Source organism: Euleptes europaea, chromosome 15, assembly GCF_029931775.1.
Source record: "Euleptes europaea isolate rEulEur1 chromosome 15, rEulEur1.hap1, whole genome shotgun sequence".
Lineage (NCBI taxonomy): Eukaryota > Metazoa > Chordata > Lepidosauria > Squamata > Sphaerodactylidae > Euleptes > Euleptes europaea.
In genome coordinates, this window is record NC_079326.1 from 10,469,095 (window position 1) to 10,486,611 (window position 17,517).

At 42.7% G+C, this 17,517-nt stretch overlaps 1 protein-coding gene across 8 annotated transcripts in view; it reads right to left on the reverse strand.

Moving 5' to 3' along the window:
• The window catches only part of CLASP1 (cytoplasmic linker associated protein 1), a 266,876-nt gene that overhangs the window by 123,138 nt on the left and 126,221 nt on the right, over positions 1-17,517 (reverse strand). For all 8 annotated transcript variants that reach the window (XM_056861271.1, XM_056861272.1, XM_056861270.1 and 5 more), the window contains exons 10-15: positions 10,276-10,349; positions 8,870-8,962; positions 5,372-5,517; positions 2,844-2,979; positions 1,570-1,640; positions 533-592 (exon numbers count right to left, since the gene is read on the reverse strand). In XM_056861271.1, the coding sequence (XP_056717249.1) occupies positions 533-592; positions 1,570-1,640; positions 2,844-2,979; positions 5,372-5,517; positions 8,870-8,962; positions 10,276-10,349 (580 nt within the window). The remainder of the gene's footprint in view (positions 1-532; positions 593-1,569; positions 1,641-2,843; positions 2,980-5,371; positions 5,518-8,869; positions 8,963-10,275; positions 10,350-17,517) is intronic.

The following is a 17,517-nucleotide window of genomic DNA, read 5'->3' on the forward strand; positions in this document are numbered from 1 at the left end:
GACTAAATTGTGGGAGCAGTTTCCATAATTGGGAGGAGAACTGCAACATCTTTTCAGTTGATGTGACTTTCTCCATATGCTCTTCTATCATTGTATGAACTCCTCACAGTACATAAACAGGCTTAAATGCTCTGAACTGATGGGTTATTACATAAGAGATATAGCGCTCTGATTTTTAAAAACTACCCTGTAACTTGGGTGATCTGGCACTTGCCTACCAACAGTAAAACACTTAAGAGTCTGCTTTGAAGGAACGGGGTCAAAAGAGCATCTTCTCTGTAGTTAAACAGGCTTCAGATCTATTTGAACGTTCCACAACCTAAAGTTTTTACAGTACACTGTTCCTATTACTCTGGTGCTGCTAACACCATTAATGACAAACATTTTTTTTTTAAGTTGGGTTTCTCAACTTTGTTCTATTCTTATGTTCACCTCCAAAATTTTCTCGAGTCATCAGAGTCCATGTTAGGGTTTAAAAAATAAAACTGTAGAGGAAACACTCTTCCTCTATTAAGGAATACCCACATCTTACCTTTCTAAGGAGTGTGTTTGCCATTCCTGTAAAAGTAAATCTAAAAATTCAAAACAGCGCCTGAAAAAAAAATCAAAGAATTTAATATCAAATGCTGACATATTGTAGGTACTAAAGGTAGACAATTCATTTTTAACAAGGTGTTAATTTGAAAAGTATGAACTCTTGATCCAGTATATCTATCTATCTATCTATCTATCTATCTATCTATCTATCTATCTATCTATCTATCTATCTATCTGTCTGTCTGTCTGTCTGTCTGTCTGTCTGTCTGTCTGTCTGTCTGTCTGTCTGTCTATCTGTCTGTCTGTCTGTCTGTCTGTCTGTCTGTCCATCCACACACACATATATATGAACAAATCAGATTAACTCATGGTCACTAAATGTCAGTTCTACAAAACAATGTATGCTTCTAGAAGATGCCCAAGCATTGGCAAGTTCTGGGGATAATATCAGTCCTGTAGCTGTGGAGCAGCCACTATTTTATTCTATGTGCCCTTGCACAGACTTTGAACTTAAATCTCACAATTAAGTGTTGTTTCTTGTGATCCTAGTGATTGCCTACAGGAAAGTAGTATATGGGAGCCATATAATTTAGGTATTTATTGGTCATTATGTTGAATTTATCTGGAAGGCTAGAGAAAGCGGGTAACTATGCCAAAAGCCTGGGGTTTACCAGCTACAAACAGCCCTCAGGAGCAGCCTCACATACCATACATTACACTTGTTAAGTTCTGCAATTATAATGGCATGATTTATGGCTGTCAAGATGGGGTTGAAGATTAATCAAAAACATGTGGGAGAAATTTTGCTCCAACAGAACCATCTCAAGTTCTAGATTTAGCAAAAGATTCACAATTACTTCAAGGCTACAAATTTGAGTAATTAAAAGGTGTCCCAATCCCCTCTTCCTAGTGTTGTCTACATCTACAATGTACTAAGAAATGTGCAACAACTTGCATCAAACACACGTGACACTTCTAAGCATCATTTTATTTTATTAAGCCACAGATCAAAAAGATAAAAGGAAAACTCACCTTCTAACTGCAACAGACTTGGAGGAACAGTTACTAGTGATGATGGGGATTAGTCGAGGGGTGTGTGTATGCTGGAGAATGAATTTAGAAAAGCAAAGAAACCCTTAGGAGCACTGACAGCAAATTTGTTTAACTGACAATTTGCTAAATTCAGACAGTTACAATGGACTTCTAGTTGTCAAAGGCTTCAGACACAAATATAACACTTCTGACTTCTTCATGAATAGCAGTTATACTTGCTCATGTCATTTTAATTTGCATAATTTATGCTGGTCATAGAATTTAATTTTTCTTGCCACAGATTGTTTATTTTAATACACAACTCAGTTACAACTTTTTTCTTTCTAGGCTTACATCCACAGAATCTGTGATTATGCAGCTATGGTCTTTAAAACTGATGTTCACTCGTAATAGGATATTTGTTGATTTGTTTCTCTTTCATAAATAGAAGATGAAAGTTAATTAAAAATAAATAGCAGGGAATATCAACTCGGGAACATATTTGCAAAAGCACACATAGTGGGGGGGAAGAAGAAGAAGAAGAAGGAGGAGGAGGAGGAGCAGGAGGAGGAGGAGCAGGAGGAGGAGGAGTTGGTTTTTATATGCCGACTTTCTCTACCACTTAAGGAAGACTCAAACCGGCTTACAATCACCTTCCCTTCCCCTCCCCACAACAGACACCCTGTGAGGTAGTTGGGGTTGAGAGAGCTCTGAGAAAGTTGTGACTTGCCCAAGGTCACCCAGCTGGCTTCGTGTGTAGGAGTGGGAAAACAAATCCAGTTCACCAGATTAGTCTCCGCAGCTCATATGGAGGAGTGGGGAATCAAACCCGGTTTTCCAGATCAGACTCCACCACTCCAAACCACCACTCTTAACCACTATACCATGCTGGCTCTTAGACTGAACTGTTATCTTTCAGCAGACGTGTTTTTCCCAGTGTGTGCTTTGGACTTCACCTGAGTTTTAAACAGTGATAAATTCGCCACAGACCACTGTCACACTGCTAAAGAGAAGCCCAGAGAGCACAACTGAATGACTTGGCTTCTGAGCCTTGACAGGTTCCAGTTTGGCTCGGGTCCAGGAAGTTACATTGTAAAAATTAACAACAACAACAAGCAGTGAACCTTCTCTTACTGACTGCCACAGACAGTGTCACTTAGGATTCTGCTGAAGAGTCTGTTAACGGGAATGATTTTCATTTTTGTGCCCCTCTACTGCTCTAACCAGAATGTTCCTCAGTAACAACATCAATGTTTGGTTTGAGAGATACTTACTCGGATAATCAATCTAACAGCTACTACGCCGGAGGTGGCCATAACTTTGGCACTGTTGGGAATGAGATTAAAGATTGTTGGCATGATGGCTTCAGCCCCATGGTCAAACTTGTTACCCAAGACCAACGACAGATGCCTGAAAAAAGAAACAAGACTCTTATCACAATGGTGTATCATAGTGCCTAAGGCAGTGGCTAAGATACTGAACTACAAGGTAGCGGCTCCCTGGCTTGAATATCCCCTCTGCTAAAAATTCACTATGTTCAGGAAAGCCATTCCCTCCCAGCTTCACCCCCACATCTGTAATGTGAGGATAATACTCACATGCTTGCTCTAAGGCTATGAAGGTAATGTATGCACAGTAATTTGAACCTTCAAAAGTGCTGCACAAATACTAGTTATTATAGTTGTAATGGTGGAAAACTGCTGGAGATCACCTTCTTATTTTCAGTTTCTGCGGTTCTGTCAATATAGATTATGAACAACACGTCGAAATAAACTATTCCCCCCCAAGAGATGATGTGTTTTATTCTTCATGTTAGTTTTTAATAACTGATGGATTCAACACAAGTCACTGTCCTGCTATTAGAGCAGCCCATAGAGCACAGATAAATTACATGATTTCTCACCTTTGTCAGTTTCAGTTCAACATGCTCATGAGCTTTCCATCTTGCTCTGATATGTGTGAATTTTATGAGCTGCTATTAAAACTGCCCTAATACCTTTTACTTCAAGTCAATGCTTCTGGCAGAGTTCATCAAAAAAATACCACCAATGAATTTGCTGAAGAAAGGAACAATTTGAACTTCACCTTGAACTCAGTTTGAACCCTAACAGAATACTGTTTTTTTTCTCTCTCTTTTTATTCTGCCTTCTAGTCTGCTAGCTTCACTGTAGCACAGCACTAAGTTTAGGAATAAGATTTAAGTTAAAATGCACACACACAGGCTTAGAACAGCCTTGCCTCTTCAGAAATGACATTAACAGCAATATTTTGGTGGAACTGTCATCCTTCTTTTCCATCTCAGTAAAGTAATACTTGATTTGTATTTTCTCTAATTCCTGCTATAATTATTTGTCATCATCACTGATGCCAAAATTTTGGTGAATCTTGCAAACATATCTTGAGATTATGTTATTGTACTGAATCTGGAGAAAGGCTGTGGCTCAGTGGTAGAGCATTTGCTTTGCACTCAGAAGTTGTCCCAGGTTCAGTTCCCAGCATCTCTAGTTAAAGAATGAAGTAGTAGGTAATGTAAATGACTTGACACCCAGGAGAGCTGCTCTCAGTCACAGTAGACAATACTGACATTGATAGATCAATGGTCTCACATAGAAGGCAGCTTCATGTGTTCACAAATGCTCAGTTTAGGGGGGGAATCTAAAAGGTTTTAATTATATACTTAATTTTACGCTGAGATAGATAACTAAGGAGTAGAATTTTCAGTGAACCTTTAATTAATTAATTAACGTATGATAGAAATCCCCCCTCTACTTTTTGCCCTTCTCTTCCACTGGCATATGTAGGGTTCAAAGTCTTTCTTGGTTTTGACTGTTCACTATAACCCCTGTAAACACAGAAAGGCAAACGGGTCAACTACACTAAATAAACTTTTTTATTCTTTATTCCCTTTAGCTCATACTGCAACTGTACATCTTTGTCTCCTTATTAAGGCATGTGGGCTCTGGCCTCAGTCCTGGACACTCAAATTTTCTCCACTTGCATATTACCTACCTGCCAACTCCTTAGCAAACTAAGGGGCAGAAAGGGTTCTGTGTGATAGCAGAGGATGCCTGGGAGCAACTGCAATTTGGAGATCACCCGTGGGTAGACACGAAGATTAACCAAAGCTTCCATAGGGGTCCCAGTCATTTCAGCAAGAACAAGGCTGTCAGGGATCCATCCAGATCCATTTGCCTCTGGGGGTGGACAACCTTAATCAGTCCCCAACTCACCACAGGTCCCAAAGTCTTAACCAATTGACAGAACAATCTCAGCCTATTTCCCAATATAAAAGCAATAAACTGGAACTAAGCTATAAACCAATGTAATAAGTACGTTTCTGCACAAATAGGAGGCAAATATCTGCAGATGGTTGTAACCAATAAAACCAAAACAAGAATTGGAAATCTAGTCTCTGGTAGCTCATTTGCCTCAGACTCCTTGTAGAACAGGCCGCAGCTGTAGGGGGCAGCTTTGGGGGAAGCGTCCCTCCCCCTCCCCTCTCCTCTCACCAACCAACAGCTGACAGTTGGCGAGAGGAGGTCCAAAGGGCGCCGCAGCGCCCCTGTAAGCCGTGGCCCCAGGAACACCCTCGGGGAAGGCCGCCCTGTGCCCCACCTCTGCGGCAGGGCCCCGGAGCTCCCAAGGGCCACAAAAAATGTCCTCGGGGGCCACATATGGCCCCCGGGCCTGAGATTCCCCATCCCTGTTACAGAAGATGATACAGGACTTAGAATCCCTTGGCATCTGCCCTATTAGAAAACATAACACCATAATTTAGAGTATGTTGATTTATATTCCTTACCCTAATGTGATACAAGCCTCTCGCACTACCTGGGACCGCAAGTCTTTAGCAGATAATTTAAATGCTCCATCAAGCAAGCGCAGGTGTTGGAAGAAGGTATCATATTCAGCTGCTCCAGCCAACAACAGAGAACGGATCTTTTTCAGCTATTGGACAGAAAGATTTAGAAAGTAAGAGGTACATTGTTGATTATCTTTCAGCTTTAGGCAAAACACCCAACTCTGATTCACAGCACCATCCTAAACAGAGTTACACTTTCTGAGCTGATTGAACTCAGCGGTCTTAGAAGGATGTAACACTCAACTGAGGATTGCCCTGTTAAAGACTGGCTTAAGGGAAATGGCAGATCATGTATTATGCTGCAGTATTTTCATGGTTTTGGGTGTCTTTTTAAAGATCTGGTTGTTTTATTAATCCTTTCCTTTTATTTCAGGCTCTTTTGACCAAAGGTCTTAAGCACAAATACATAAATTAAAATAAGTTAAATACTATAGTATACAAATTTAAAATAGGCAACAAGAGTAACTTAGGATTCATAAAATACTTAAACATTAAAATCAAGATTGTTTGACCAAAATTTTAAATTACTCTACAGACTCAGCAGAGACTGCAGTATTACTCATGTCACTCTACAGATGCAACAGATACAACAGCAACTACAATGGTAAACCTAATACGGGTAACAATGATTTTAATCTTGTTGTCCCTTTAGAGAGATTACTGTTACCAAATATTTCGTGACGGATTTAGTTATTCCTGGATCAACATCACTCATCAGATATGAGGCCACCCAGGATTCAGCAGGAAGATGGTATCTTGATAAGATTGGTGCGATCCAGGTGGCCCTGGGTATAGCCCACAGATCACAGAATAACTCAATTGCTCCTGATGCACAGGAGCAAAGCCTATCTGAAAATGGGATTATATTAAAGCGGCCACTCAGTTCAGCTGTAGGAAGGATGTTCAGTATGGCGAGCATAATTGCTCGTCTGTGGCTGGGAGTTGTGAGAAGTTTTAGATATGATGGGAGGGTGGTAGGTGGAGAGATTCCTAGGGCAGCAGTGGAGCACACTCGCCTTGCCCTCCTCAGTGTACTCACACGATCAAGGTCTGCCACCCTTGTGCTGAGTAGCCTCGTCGCTTCCTGGGTACCCATGTTATTGAGGTTTGTGAGAGAAAGGCCCAGGGCTTCAATCTTGCTATCTACACATCTCATCCATTTACTCCTAAAGTTGTCTTCTTTTAGGAGATGTAGGAACCCACCCTGTATATTTGGCGCTGCAAATAAGACCTTCATTCTTAGTTTGAAAGCGGCAGCCCAAGCCCTGGACTCAAATGAGCGTTGCGCAAGCTCCACCCTAAGGGCAGTTCCTGCCACGCAGTTGGGTATCCCCAGCCAGCTTCCGTAAGAATTGTATGAGTGTACTATCCAAGACTCCGGTTATCCACACACCTGCCCCAAACAAAACATGGGGGATTATTTTGGCGTTAAAGGCCTCCAAGGCTGCAGGCATATATTGCCCACCTTTAGAGTGGAAAAACCTTAAGAGTGCATTTGCGCTTATCTTAGCCACTTCAGTTACTAGGCGGGCATGGGGTTTCCACTTTAGGTTATAGCTGAACGTAAGCCCTAGATATTTAAAACTTTGCACTTGCTCAATTTTCCCTCCCTTGAGTTTCCAGGCTTTCTGCCCCGTTCTGGATCCAGAAAAAAACATCACTTTAGATTTATCGTAATTTACCGATAGGCCTTCCCGGGAGCAATAGTCAATAAACACGTTTAGAGCTCTGCGGAGTCCAATTTCAGTTCCTGATAGTAATACAGTGTCATCTGCATAGAGCAGTACCAAGATTTCATGGCCGGCCAATATAGGGTTTTATTTTTATGTTATTAGCTGCCAGAAAGGAAGGATAGAAGTGTTTTTAAATAAAAATAAAATACAAAGGACAATGTGAACGATTCAAACTTCTCAATACTACACTGGGAATTAACTATTCACTCTAAATCTATAAGCAAGAAACACCAAAATGGTGTGTGTGTGTGTGTGTGTATAAAAAGGCAAATAAATATTCTTAATTCTCAACATGGGCAAATCTGTGGATATTTGAATCTGGAAACTAGAACCACAGATGGCAAATCTTTCTACAAACCCAGAAAACACCCCAAATTTACAAAAAAACCTGAAAACTCTTTTAAAAATTCCATTGGAGCAGTTAACTCCCCCCCCCAAACAGAAGCAGCACTGGTAGCTGTAAGGAATGAATGCCCTCAATAGCCATTCCTATGGAATCACACAGTATTCCTTCAAGCCTCGGTTTCTGTCAGTAAATGGTGGGAAGAGGCAGCAGGGCCCTTTCAAGGGCTGTTTTGGCCTTTGAATGAAGCTAGCATTACCAACTACAGGATGGAAAATTTCGGGAGATTTTTTTTAAAAAAAATATTTATTCAATAAAATAAACAACAAAAACCATACAACAATCTTTATAATTTAAAATACAATATATATGTGTAAACTTAAAAATTTAACAGAATTTCTATATTACAACTTATTCCAATATCCTCATTTATACTAGAACATTTTGGGAGATTTGAGGGTGGAGCCTGGGGATGGCAGCTTTTGCGGAAGGGAAGGAACACAGAGGGTCCATAGACTCCACCCTACAATGCAGCCATTTTTTCCAGGGAACTGATCTCTGCAGTCTGGAAATCAGGTTTAATTCTGGGAGATCTCCATGCCCCACCTGGAGGTTGGCAGCCTTAAGGAAGATTCACCAGGGTCAGAGCCACCAGCATCCTAGGGCTACTTGGCTGTTCAACAGCAGCCACCCCATGAAAGACAGTACAGAGGTTAGAGTTTCCGACTAGGATCTGGGAGACCCAGGTTCAAATACCTCTTTACTGTGGAAGCTCACTAGGTGTCTTTGGGCCAGTTACATATTCTCAACTATCTCATGAGGTTGTTGTGAGAATAAAATGGAGAGGAGAATGATGTCAACTGCTTTGGGTCCCCATTGTGAAGAAAGGCGGGGCATCAATTAAATAGTAAATATAGCTGAAGATGGTTGGGCAGATAAAAGGTAGGTTGATTGGTGGGTGGGAAAGAAGTATGGAAAGGTGAGGATATGGAGGCTTCCAGGAAAAAATAAAGAGGAAATAGTGTGGGGTGGAGATACAGGGGAAAGTGACGTACCCCCCACAAGTGCTTGTGGGTTCCCCCATTGCACAACTGGGCCTGGCCCAGTGGCCAGCACTGTGGTCCTGGGCCATAGTTTTCCTGGGTAGAGGGGCTGCCAAGGGAAGAGAATGAACACAAGGGGGGCAGATAAAGGTATGTTGGCTGGTGGTTGGGAAGGAGAGAAGGTAGCAGGGAAAAGGGGAGAGGCTATAGAGGCTTTCAGTGAAGGGAAAGAGGAGAAAATGGGGGAGGGGAAAATGACATGTCCCCTGAAAGTCCTTGCAGGTCTCCTGTTTGTAGTTCATATAAATCAAATACTTACTGCAGTTACTCTCTGTTCCCAATCATGTTTATCATCTGACAGGATTTCTCTGATTTTGTTGATGGATTCCTCAAGGTCTCGACTGGAATAAATCTGTGAAGAGGAAGTGTAATAATGTTTAATAAAATGTTTTCATTAAGCTGCAACATGTTTCCACCACTGAGCCAGAGGACTCCTTAAATATTGAATTTAATCATTTCCTTTATAATAATTACACCAATCATCCACACCTTTTAAAATATATTTGATGTGTTATATTTCATTTCATTAAATAGGATACCTCTGGCAGATACAATTTAAAACAAGTACTCTAGAAACACAGTTCATAGGCTTATCTGCAGGTCTTCCATTCCTCTTCATTACCACATTAAGAAAACAACAAACAATTATGGGGAGCAAAGGAACCTCAATGAAACAAGTATAAAGATATTAAAATACCTAATATTCTTAGAGGATAGTGTAAACATCATTTTCTATTATCTTTCTTTCAAACACTCTGAATTTAGCCTACTATCAATACTCTTAAGGATAACCTTCATGTCCTTTAAAACCAGTTTACAGGGGGCAGTTGGTGCCTGGGTTAAGATGTGGTTGAACTCCTCTCTGATGCTTCTGCAGGCAATTCAGAGACATACTGATATAAAAACAATGCAAATTCACATATAATGGTAGGTGATAGGAACAGTGACTTGTAGTGCCTCATCCCACAGCACTGTGGGTGAGCCCTCATGGCATTTTTACATCACCCATGTTAGGCTTTAAAATAGCAGCGGCAGTCCCATGGTGGACATGAAGTTGCTGTCACATCTAGTTTGGCCTTCAGCTGACTGGGAGGGGAGAACATTTGATCATGTTAGCAGTGTAATTCCTAAATTAACAGACCAAGATGCTAGGCTAATGAAGTTGCAATACTGGTTAAAACACTAACAGGACGGTCTTGTACAGTTACTACAATCTTAAAACTATTAGAATCAATGGAGTAACTCAGCATAGGATGGAGTAACTCAGCACAGGATTGCACTGTGGGTCCAATGTGGTATGGTGGTTATTGTTGTACTAGGACCATTGAGACCTGGGTTCAACTCCCAAAGCTCATCAGGTGAACCTGGATCAACCACTCTCAACCTAATCCACTTCAATGTTGTTGTGAGGATAAAATAGAGGGGGAAAATCACGTATGCTGTCCTGAACTCCTTGGAGGGCGTGTGGAATAAAAATACAAAGAACATAAAAACTGGTTCATATGTTGTTCTTATTTATGGTTATAGCTGAAGGAAAGAGGGGAGAACAGCACTGGCACAAAGGAGGGTATGGGCAAATGTAAATTTGCTATGGTTAAGGAACTGAAAGAAGTATGTTCTTCACCAGCTTTTCAACAAGTGTTTAAAATCTATGATATTATTTACCTGAACAGTAGGGACATCATCAAAAGCTTTAACGAAATCCTCTTCATCAACAGCACCAGCTCCTTCTTTAGCCGCTGGGAGATGCAGAAGAGAGTCTTAATGGTTAATAAATAATAAATTAAGGAAATAACAGCTAAAAAAGCCTTTGAAAGTACAGTAAAGGAGTAATTAAGTTACTTAAGTGATACAGATAAAAAATTTCTTATTCTAACTGAAGAGGTAGAGACAATACAAGTAAACAAACTTGAACTACCCATGAACAAAAAGGTCAGGTTCAGTAAATTGTTCAACAGTATAATAAAATGTCAACACAATGGCCTTTTTCATAAAGGATTTAGCCTCATGTGTAATCAAAGAAATTATATTATTCATGGCATGGATACACAGTAGGGTTTCCAGGCCCCTCCTGGCAACAGGTGGGAGCTTCATGGGGGTGGGGCTAGGGAAAGCAATCCGTGCACCCAATACAATGACATCACTTCTGGGTTTACACGGAAGTGCTGGCATTGCACCAGGACACTCTCCTCCTAAAATTCTATGGTTTCCATAGAGTTTTTTTGGGAAAATGCTAGAGCATCGCTTGTGCGATGCCGTCACTTCCAGAAAAACCTGGAAGAGACATCATCGTGCTGGGTTCACAGATGCCCCCTTCAGCTGGCCTGCTTCCACCCGCCAACCAGCTGATGGTCAGCAGGCAGCCCGGTCAATTGGCAGGCAACTGCCCACCATTACCAGGAAGATGGGAACCCTAATACACAATAAAGATAGAGGGGAAGAAGAGGAAAAGTCTTTAGATGACACAGTCATTAGATGACACAGACTGAGGAATTTTTCCTGCAGATACTATTTAGAAATAAATGTTATTTCCTTGCCAAATTGGTTCTCCTTGGAGTTTAATTTAACACGAAAGGCCTACCATCTGAAAAATGCACTTGTCTTGGAAGAACCACTACTAATTGCATACAAATTAAGATTTAGGGTCAACAACAGCAGATGTCCTCTACCAGTCTGTTGAAACTGCACGCACATGCAGACAGGGTTTAGACCGGGGCCATGTGAAAAGGAAAAGTGAGAGTTAACTCTTGAATCTCAAATCAATTTTTCTAATTGCAACCCAGCCACTCTCACTACTATCAGCAGTTTTCAAAGTAAAAAGTGTCCTTTTTAAGGCCTGCCTTTTTTCTTTTAAAACTGCTAGCAATAGCATTGAAAAACAAGTGTTAATTAGCAAAACTGAGCAGGAATTGAAGTTTAAATCCCCTCTTCCCTTCCTCAAAGGCCCTGTGCATACATGCAATGATTTAGTCTCACCTAAATTAATTTACCTCTAATAGAAAAGGGATATGTGACTAATCAATCAATAATTTATTTGCAGTCATAGACAATCAAATAAGACAGATTTGCATAGTTAAATAGCATAGGATAAAAACAAATACAAAATAGATTTGCTATTAAAATGGTTAAATCAGGGGTGGGGAACATCAGGCCTGGGGGCCATTTAAGGACCGCAAAATCATTTGGTCTGGCCCTTCGTAGGTCCTGGCAGATCTCTAGCTTAGAAGGATCTAAGACTGGCGATCCACCCCTCCCACGGACAGGAATAGCCTCTATTCAAGGCGGATGTGAGTTTGTTTTGCCGAGAAAAGGAACCTTTTCCCCCCCTTGCAGAAGAGTCGTTAACTATGGAGCTGCTAGGACCGCCCAAGAAACTGTGTTAACCCTCTCCCACCTGGGCAATGGAAAAACATATTCCCTCTGTACTACAAGAGGGCTGGGGGCAGAAGTGGTGACAATGGAGGGGTTAAAGGGGGCAGGGCCAGAATGCGTGGGGGGGGGGAGTTCTTAGCTAGTGTGTCCTCATTTCATCCCTGCAGGCGGAGGTAGCAGGAGCCGGCTGTAGAATCCGGCCCTGACCATGCAGAGCAGGAGCAACTCCAGTGTGCGGCTGGACGGTTACACCCGGCTGGTGCAATAGATCATCCTGTGCCACCAGGTGGGCAAGTGCACCACCGGTTGGATGCCTGCCTGCTTGCCCGTGCGGGGGAGGGTCATCTGGGGCAGCTGCCTGCTTGGGTCTTGGTCGGTTAATTTTTAAGTTGATAATTCTGTACGGCCCACGAGTGATGTTTTAAATATCCAAATGGCCCTTGGCGGAAAAAGGTTCCCCACCCCTGGGTTAAATGGTTAAAAATGGCAAGATTATCAAAGTGCATAACTAATTAATATCCAAGCAAATGTGGGTAAAATTAGAATGCTTAATAATATCTTAACATTACAGAGGCTAAAACTAGAAGGAAAAATAAATGAATAAACATGTATTCAAACTGCAGGATCAAACAGTATTCATTCTCTATTTCCTTAGCTATTGTAGATTCTTAAGCACACTCTGCCTGATTTTAATTGTTAGCCAAGCAAACCTGGCCATGCTTGCAAATAGGTTATCCGACTGGAGGAGCTCTAAACGTCGCTTTCTTAAAGGTCTGGGGCAGTCCACTAATAATGGGATCAATGAGCCTGTACGAATGTGAACATAAAGATTACACTCAAATAGCCTGTGTTCAGTGGTTTCAAGTGCATCCTGTTTACATATGCATTTACGTGCATCTAATGGTTGTTTATTATATAACCCATCCAAAAACGTTGAAGGCAGGTTATTATGCCGAAGATGCATAAAAGCTCTGCGATATTCAGGATTAGTAATATTAAACAGATATGGCATAGAAGTATTCCTAACAAGCAGCTCTTTTCTAAAGAGAGGATTCAGAATCTTATTTAAGTTGTGTTGCCTCTCTACCTCAGCTACTCTGCTCTTAAGTAGCTCCTTTGCCTTCTCAAAGGTCATTGTTAAGATAAATTGACTAGATAGGTCGTATTAGTCCAGCTTCTTATTCCGTGCTGACTGCCAGGATGCTGTAAATGAATCTGATAATATTAGGGTTGTCAGCCCCTTTTTTTGGTGGTGTAGTTTTAGCCAAAGCATATTTGTGATAACCCAAAGCCTGGCCTGAACTGTGATCATCCCTGATTCAATTCTCAGAGCTGCATTTCAGATAGAATTCGATGCCTGAAAGATTTTCCTGAGAAACTTAGACTGTACCCTTTCCAGGATGGCTATGTTACTAGTAATGCTCAATGGTGCTCCGTATGTAATTTGGGCAAGGGATTTAGCCTTAAAGATCTTTATTGCGGCTGGAATATGCCGCCCTCCTTTGTGCCAGTAAAATTTTTGAATTAAACCAGAGGATATTTGGGCGTTTAAAGCAGCATAGTTGATGTGCGAAGTCCTAGCCTGCGGAGCTTGAAATATGTCAAGTCCCAGGCAGAGTAGGAAGGCTTGGTAGTCGTGCAGTCCAGGGTCTATCCGGTGCCAGTGAAAACAGGAGTTCAAAACGCTATCAGAAGAAAAGACGTTAATCAAGCCGAGGGTCTGAGTACGAGGAATTCCAGTCGATCGGAGTCAGGGTCAGGAGCCAAGGTGGATGCGAAACAGCCCAGAAACTGAATCGTTGCTTCCACGGAGAAACCTATCAACAGCCTGGGATTATATGGTCCTCCGGTGGTGCACTCATTAGCCCCATCAATTACCTAGCCTGGCTCCTCTCAGTATTCAGGGCTTTGTGTCCGTCTATACTCCCGTGCATTCTTGTGACGGGTAGCTAAGTCTTTGTGTAATCTTTCCCTAGGTCTATCTATCCATGGGGGTGAATCTTCTGTCCTTGCCGGCTGACTCTCCTCATTGTTAATCATGAGAGGAGCGGGAACTTCTGACTCTGATGGAGGCAAACTGCTAACTTCAGAGGATACAGAGGGGCCCGCCTCTGCCTCTGTTACCAACTCAGCTGGGATCTCTGTCTGTTCAGTGTCTAGATCCCTGCTGATCACGACAAAATACCACCCCTAGATATTTATACTGCTGTACCTGCTCAATCTCCCTTTGATTAATTCTCCACCTATATTGCTTTGGGTTCCTTGCACAGACCATACCTTTGGTCTTATCCACATTAATCACTACCTGATTTTCTTGGCAATACGAGTTTAAAGCACACAGAGCTCTACTCATGCCAACTGGGTTCTTGAAAATATAGCTAGATCATCAGCTTAAAGCAGAAATGAGATATGCCTATTACCGACTATTGGGGGTGGAATTGCGTATCTTTAAGATGCCTGTCGATATCATTTATGAAATAATTAAGTAATGCAAGATTTGTTTCAATCATATCCCTCCAACACTAGATATATGCTGCTCAAGATCAATTGATCAAGGCGCTTCTAAGGGATAAAAGGATAATTAAGTAATAGAGGAGCAAGTATGCATCCCTGCTTTACTCCCTTCTCGGTCTTAATCAAATTTGTGAGATGACCTTGTGGACTGCATCGAACCCTAATACCAGTATTTTGGCATAAGGCTTTTATTAGAAAGAGGAGGCGCTTGTCTAAAGTTGTCCCTTCAAGTTTAGCCCAAAGAATTCCTTTGGAGATGGAAGGTAGATTTGAAATCAACAAAGGAAATATTAAAAAAGACTTTTCCCCGGATGCATATTTAGCTATCAAATGATCAAGGAGCAAACAGTGATCCATAGTAGACCCCCCTTCTCTAAAACCACCTTGTTCTTCAATCAAGAGATTCTCGTCCTCCACCCAGAAACAAAGCTTCCAGTATGTGTCTTGCGTAGAGTTTCCCTATGGTACTAAGGAGACTAACTGGCCTATAGTTTTGAGGATCGTTGATTGACCCTTTTTTATGTATAGGGGCAATAACAGCAACCTCCCAACCTTTAGGTAATCTTCCCGTTCTATCAATGAGTGTAAAGAGTTTGGATAGTGATGGAGTCCACCATTCCTCATTATTTTTTATTAAATCAGGGGGAATCAGATAGCATCCAGGAGCTTTCCCTGATTTCAAAGTTCCTATCAATTTCTTGATCTCCGAATGGGTAACTGGTAGCCATTCTGGTAAGTTTGCCAACACAGTAGATTCCGTCCTTGTTGATGTATTGAGGTCTAAAGAGAGATAGAGTGACCCGTAATGGAATTTCCAAATGTCTTGTCTGTGGGATTGAAGTATGTAGACTGGTTCTCCTCATAGGACCTGAGACTAATTTTCAGAATTGTGAGTGGTTGTTAGTTTTAAGAGCCTGCCCAATTCTTTCCCACTCTCCCAGAGCAGCCTGTCTCTTTTTATATTTTATTAGGCACTTATACTTCTGCCTCAGCTGCCTAATCTTGGATCTAACAGCAACAGTTGGACAGCTTCTATAGCTTTTATACCTGTCTTAGGGGTTTTTTTTAGAGTTCTGCACTCCTGATCATACCACCCATTGAAGGGCATGCTGAAGCAGTTACCTACAGCAGAAATAGGACCTGTTAGTGCCTTTTAAAGATCCTGGACCATGTTATCATAACTGTTTAAAGAGTCACAGTCTTGTTAATAAATTATTTCGTTTTCTTAGTGAATTCTTCTGAACTGAGTGCTTGATTTACATTATTAAGAGTGTTCGTATTCCACCTAACTCGAGGGAGACAGGTTTCATCTGGGGCCATGCCATCATAACGCTGGTCTAGGTGTAGCTGACTGGATAGGTATGAAAGATGTAGTACCAATGGAAAATGGTCCCCATCACAGAAGGAGGAAACCTCGAAAGCTCACAACTTTCGCAATAGGTTTTTTGATATTATTATATAATCGATGGTGATTCTTTTATCCCCTGACCAGAAAGTAAATTCAACTGGGCAGTCAGTCATTACTGTGCCATTAAGGACTGCTAGGTCCTCCGATTAAGGGAAATCAGCACAGTCATAGCACAGCTTCTATAAAATGATACCACATCACATCTAATCACTAACTGAGTAGAAACCAAAATAACCAATCCCCCTTTAGCCCTACCGTGTACAGCAACCTGGGCTGGTAAGTCAAAGGAACTGTATCCGAATAAGTAAGGAGGGGATTGTAACCATGTTTCCTGGGCCATAATAATATCATAACTAGTGAGGAATCTACGCACATCTGGATCAGCTGTTCTGTTAAACAAGCCCCTTACATTCCAAGATAGTATTACAAGATCCTGATCCCCCACTAGTTCGCCAGACAAATACTGTTTGCCTAGTCAATCCCAGGAGGTAAGATCCAGTTTTCCCTCTGGGTCTGTAACAACACAGCAGTTCTTTGGGGGCAACAAATCCTTCTCCAGTTCCATCGAGGACAATTGCTTCCCACACAAAAGAGGTTTTCCCATCTTGCCCTTACAGGAGTGTACCACATCAGCAGGTTGATCAGCTGGCTCCGAGTGACATACAACGAGTGCAGTAATTGTGTGACTATCCCCCACTGTTTCCAGTAATTTGCAACTAAGGTCTTCCAATCTTTCTGTTACACGTCGCTGATCGGCTTTAGGCAAATTCTTAAATTACCGTATTTTCCGGCGTATAAGACGACTTTTTAACCCAGGAAAATCCTCTCAAAAGTCGGGGGTCGTCTTATATGCCGGATGTATAAGGGCGGGTGCTGAATTCCGAGCCGGACTGGAGAATGTCCATGTCCGCCGGAGGAGGGAGGGGAGGCGAGCCCGGCGAGGGTGCTCGCTGCCCGGCTGGGAGTCAGAGCCAGCAACAGCGCATTGTTGTTGTTGTTGCTGAAGAAGACGCCAGGGCCCGCCTGCTCGTCCATGGCCGGATCTGTCGTCGCGGCCAGAGCGCCACCCCTCACCCCCGGCCCTGCCTGGGCAGCCCCGAGCAGCCGAACCCGTCAGCCGCGCCTCGGCGGGACCAGCAGCAGCAGCCGCACACTGGGCGCGTCCGGCCGCCCGTCAGCGCCTGACAGACTCCCCCACCGGCTGCTACCTGGCCCTGCTAGGGACAGCACAAAAACGCGTTCCGCGTTGGCCGCGCCGAGGCACGCTCGGAAGTGTAGTTCGCGCTCTGCCCCAGCCGGGTTCTGAGCCCAGAGCGAGGCGAGTGGGTAGAAGCGCCCGTAGAGAAACCGCCTCCAGCAGTTGCAGCCGGGCGGATGATCACCCGTGCATATCTCCTGCCGCAAAGAGTTTCTCTGACACCATATGGGTGGGACCTTCTGCACGCCGAGCGGGTGCTCTGCCATTGAGCCACGGCCCCTCCCCTATGGGGTCAGAGAAACTCTTTGCAGCAGGAGATTTGCACGGGTGATCATCTGCCCGGCTGTGACTGCTAGAGGCGGTTTCTCTACGGGCGCTTCTACCCATTCGCCTCGCTCTGGGCTCAGAACCCGGC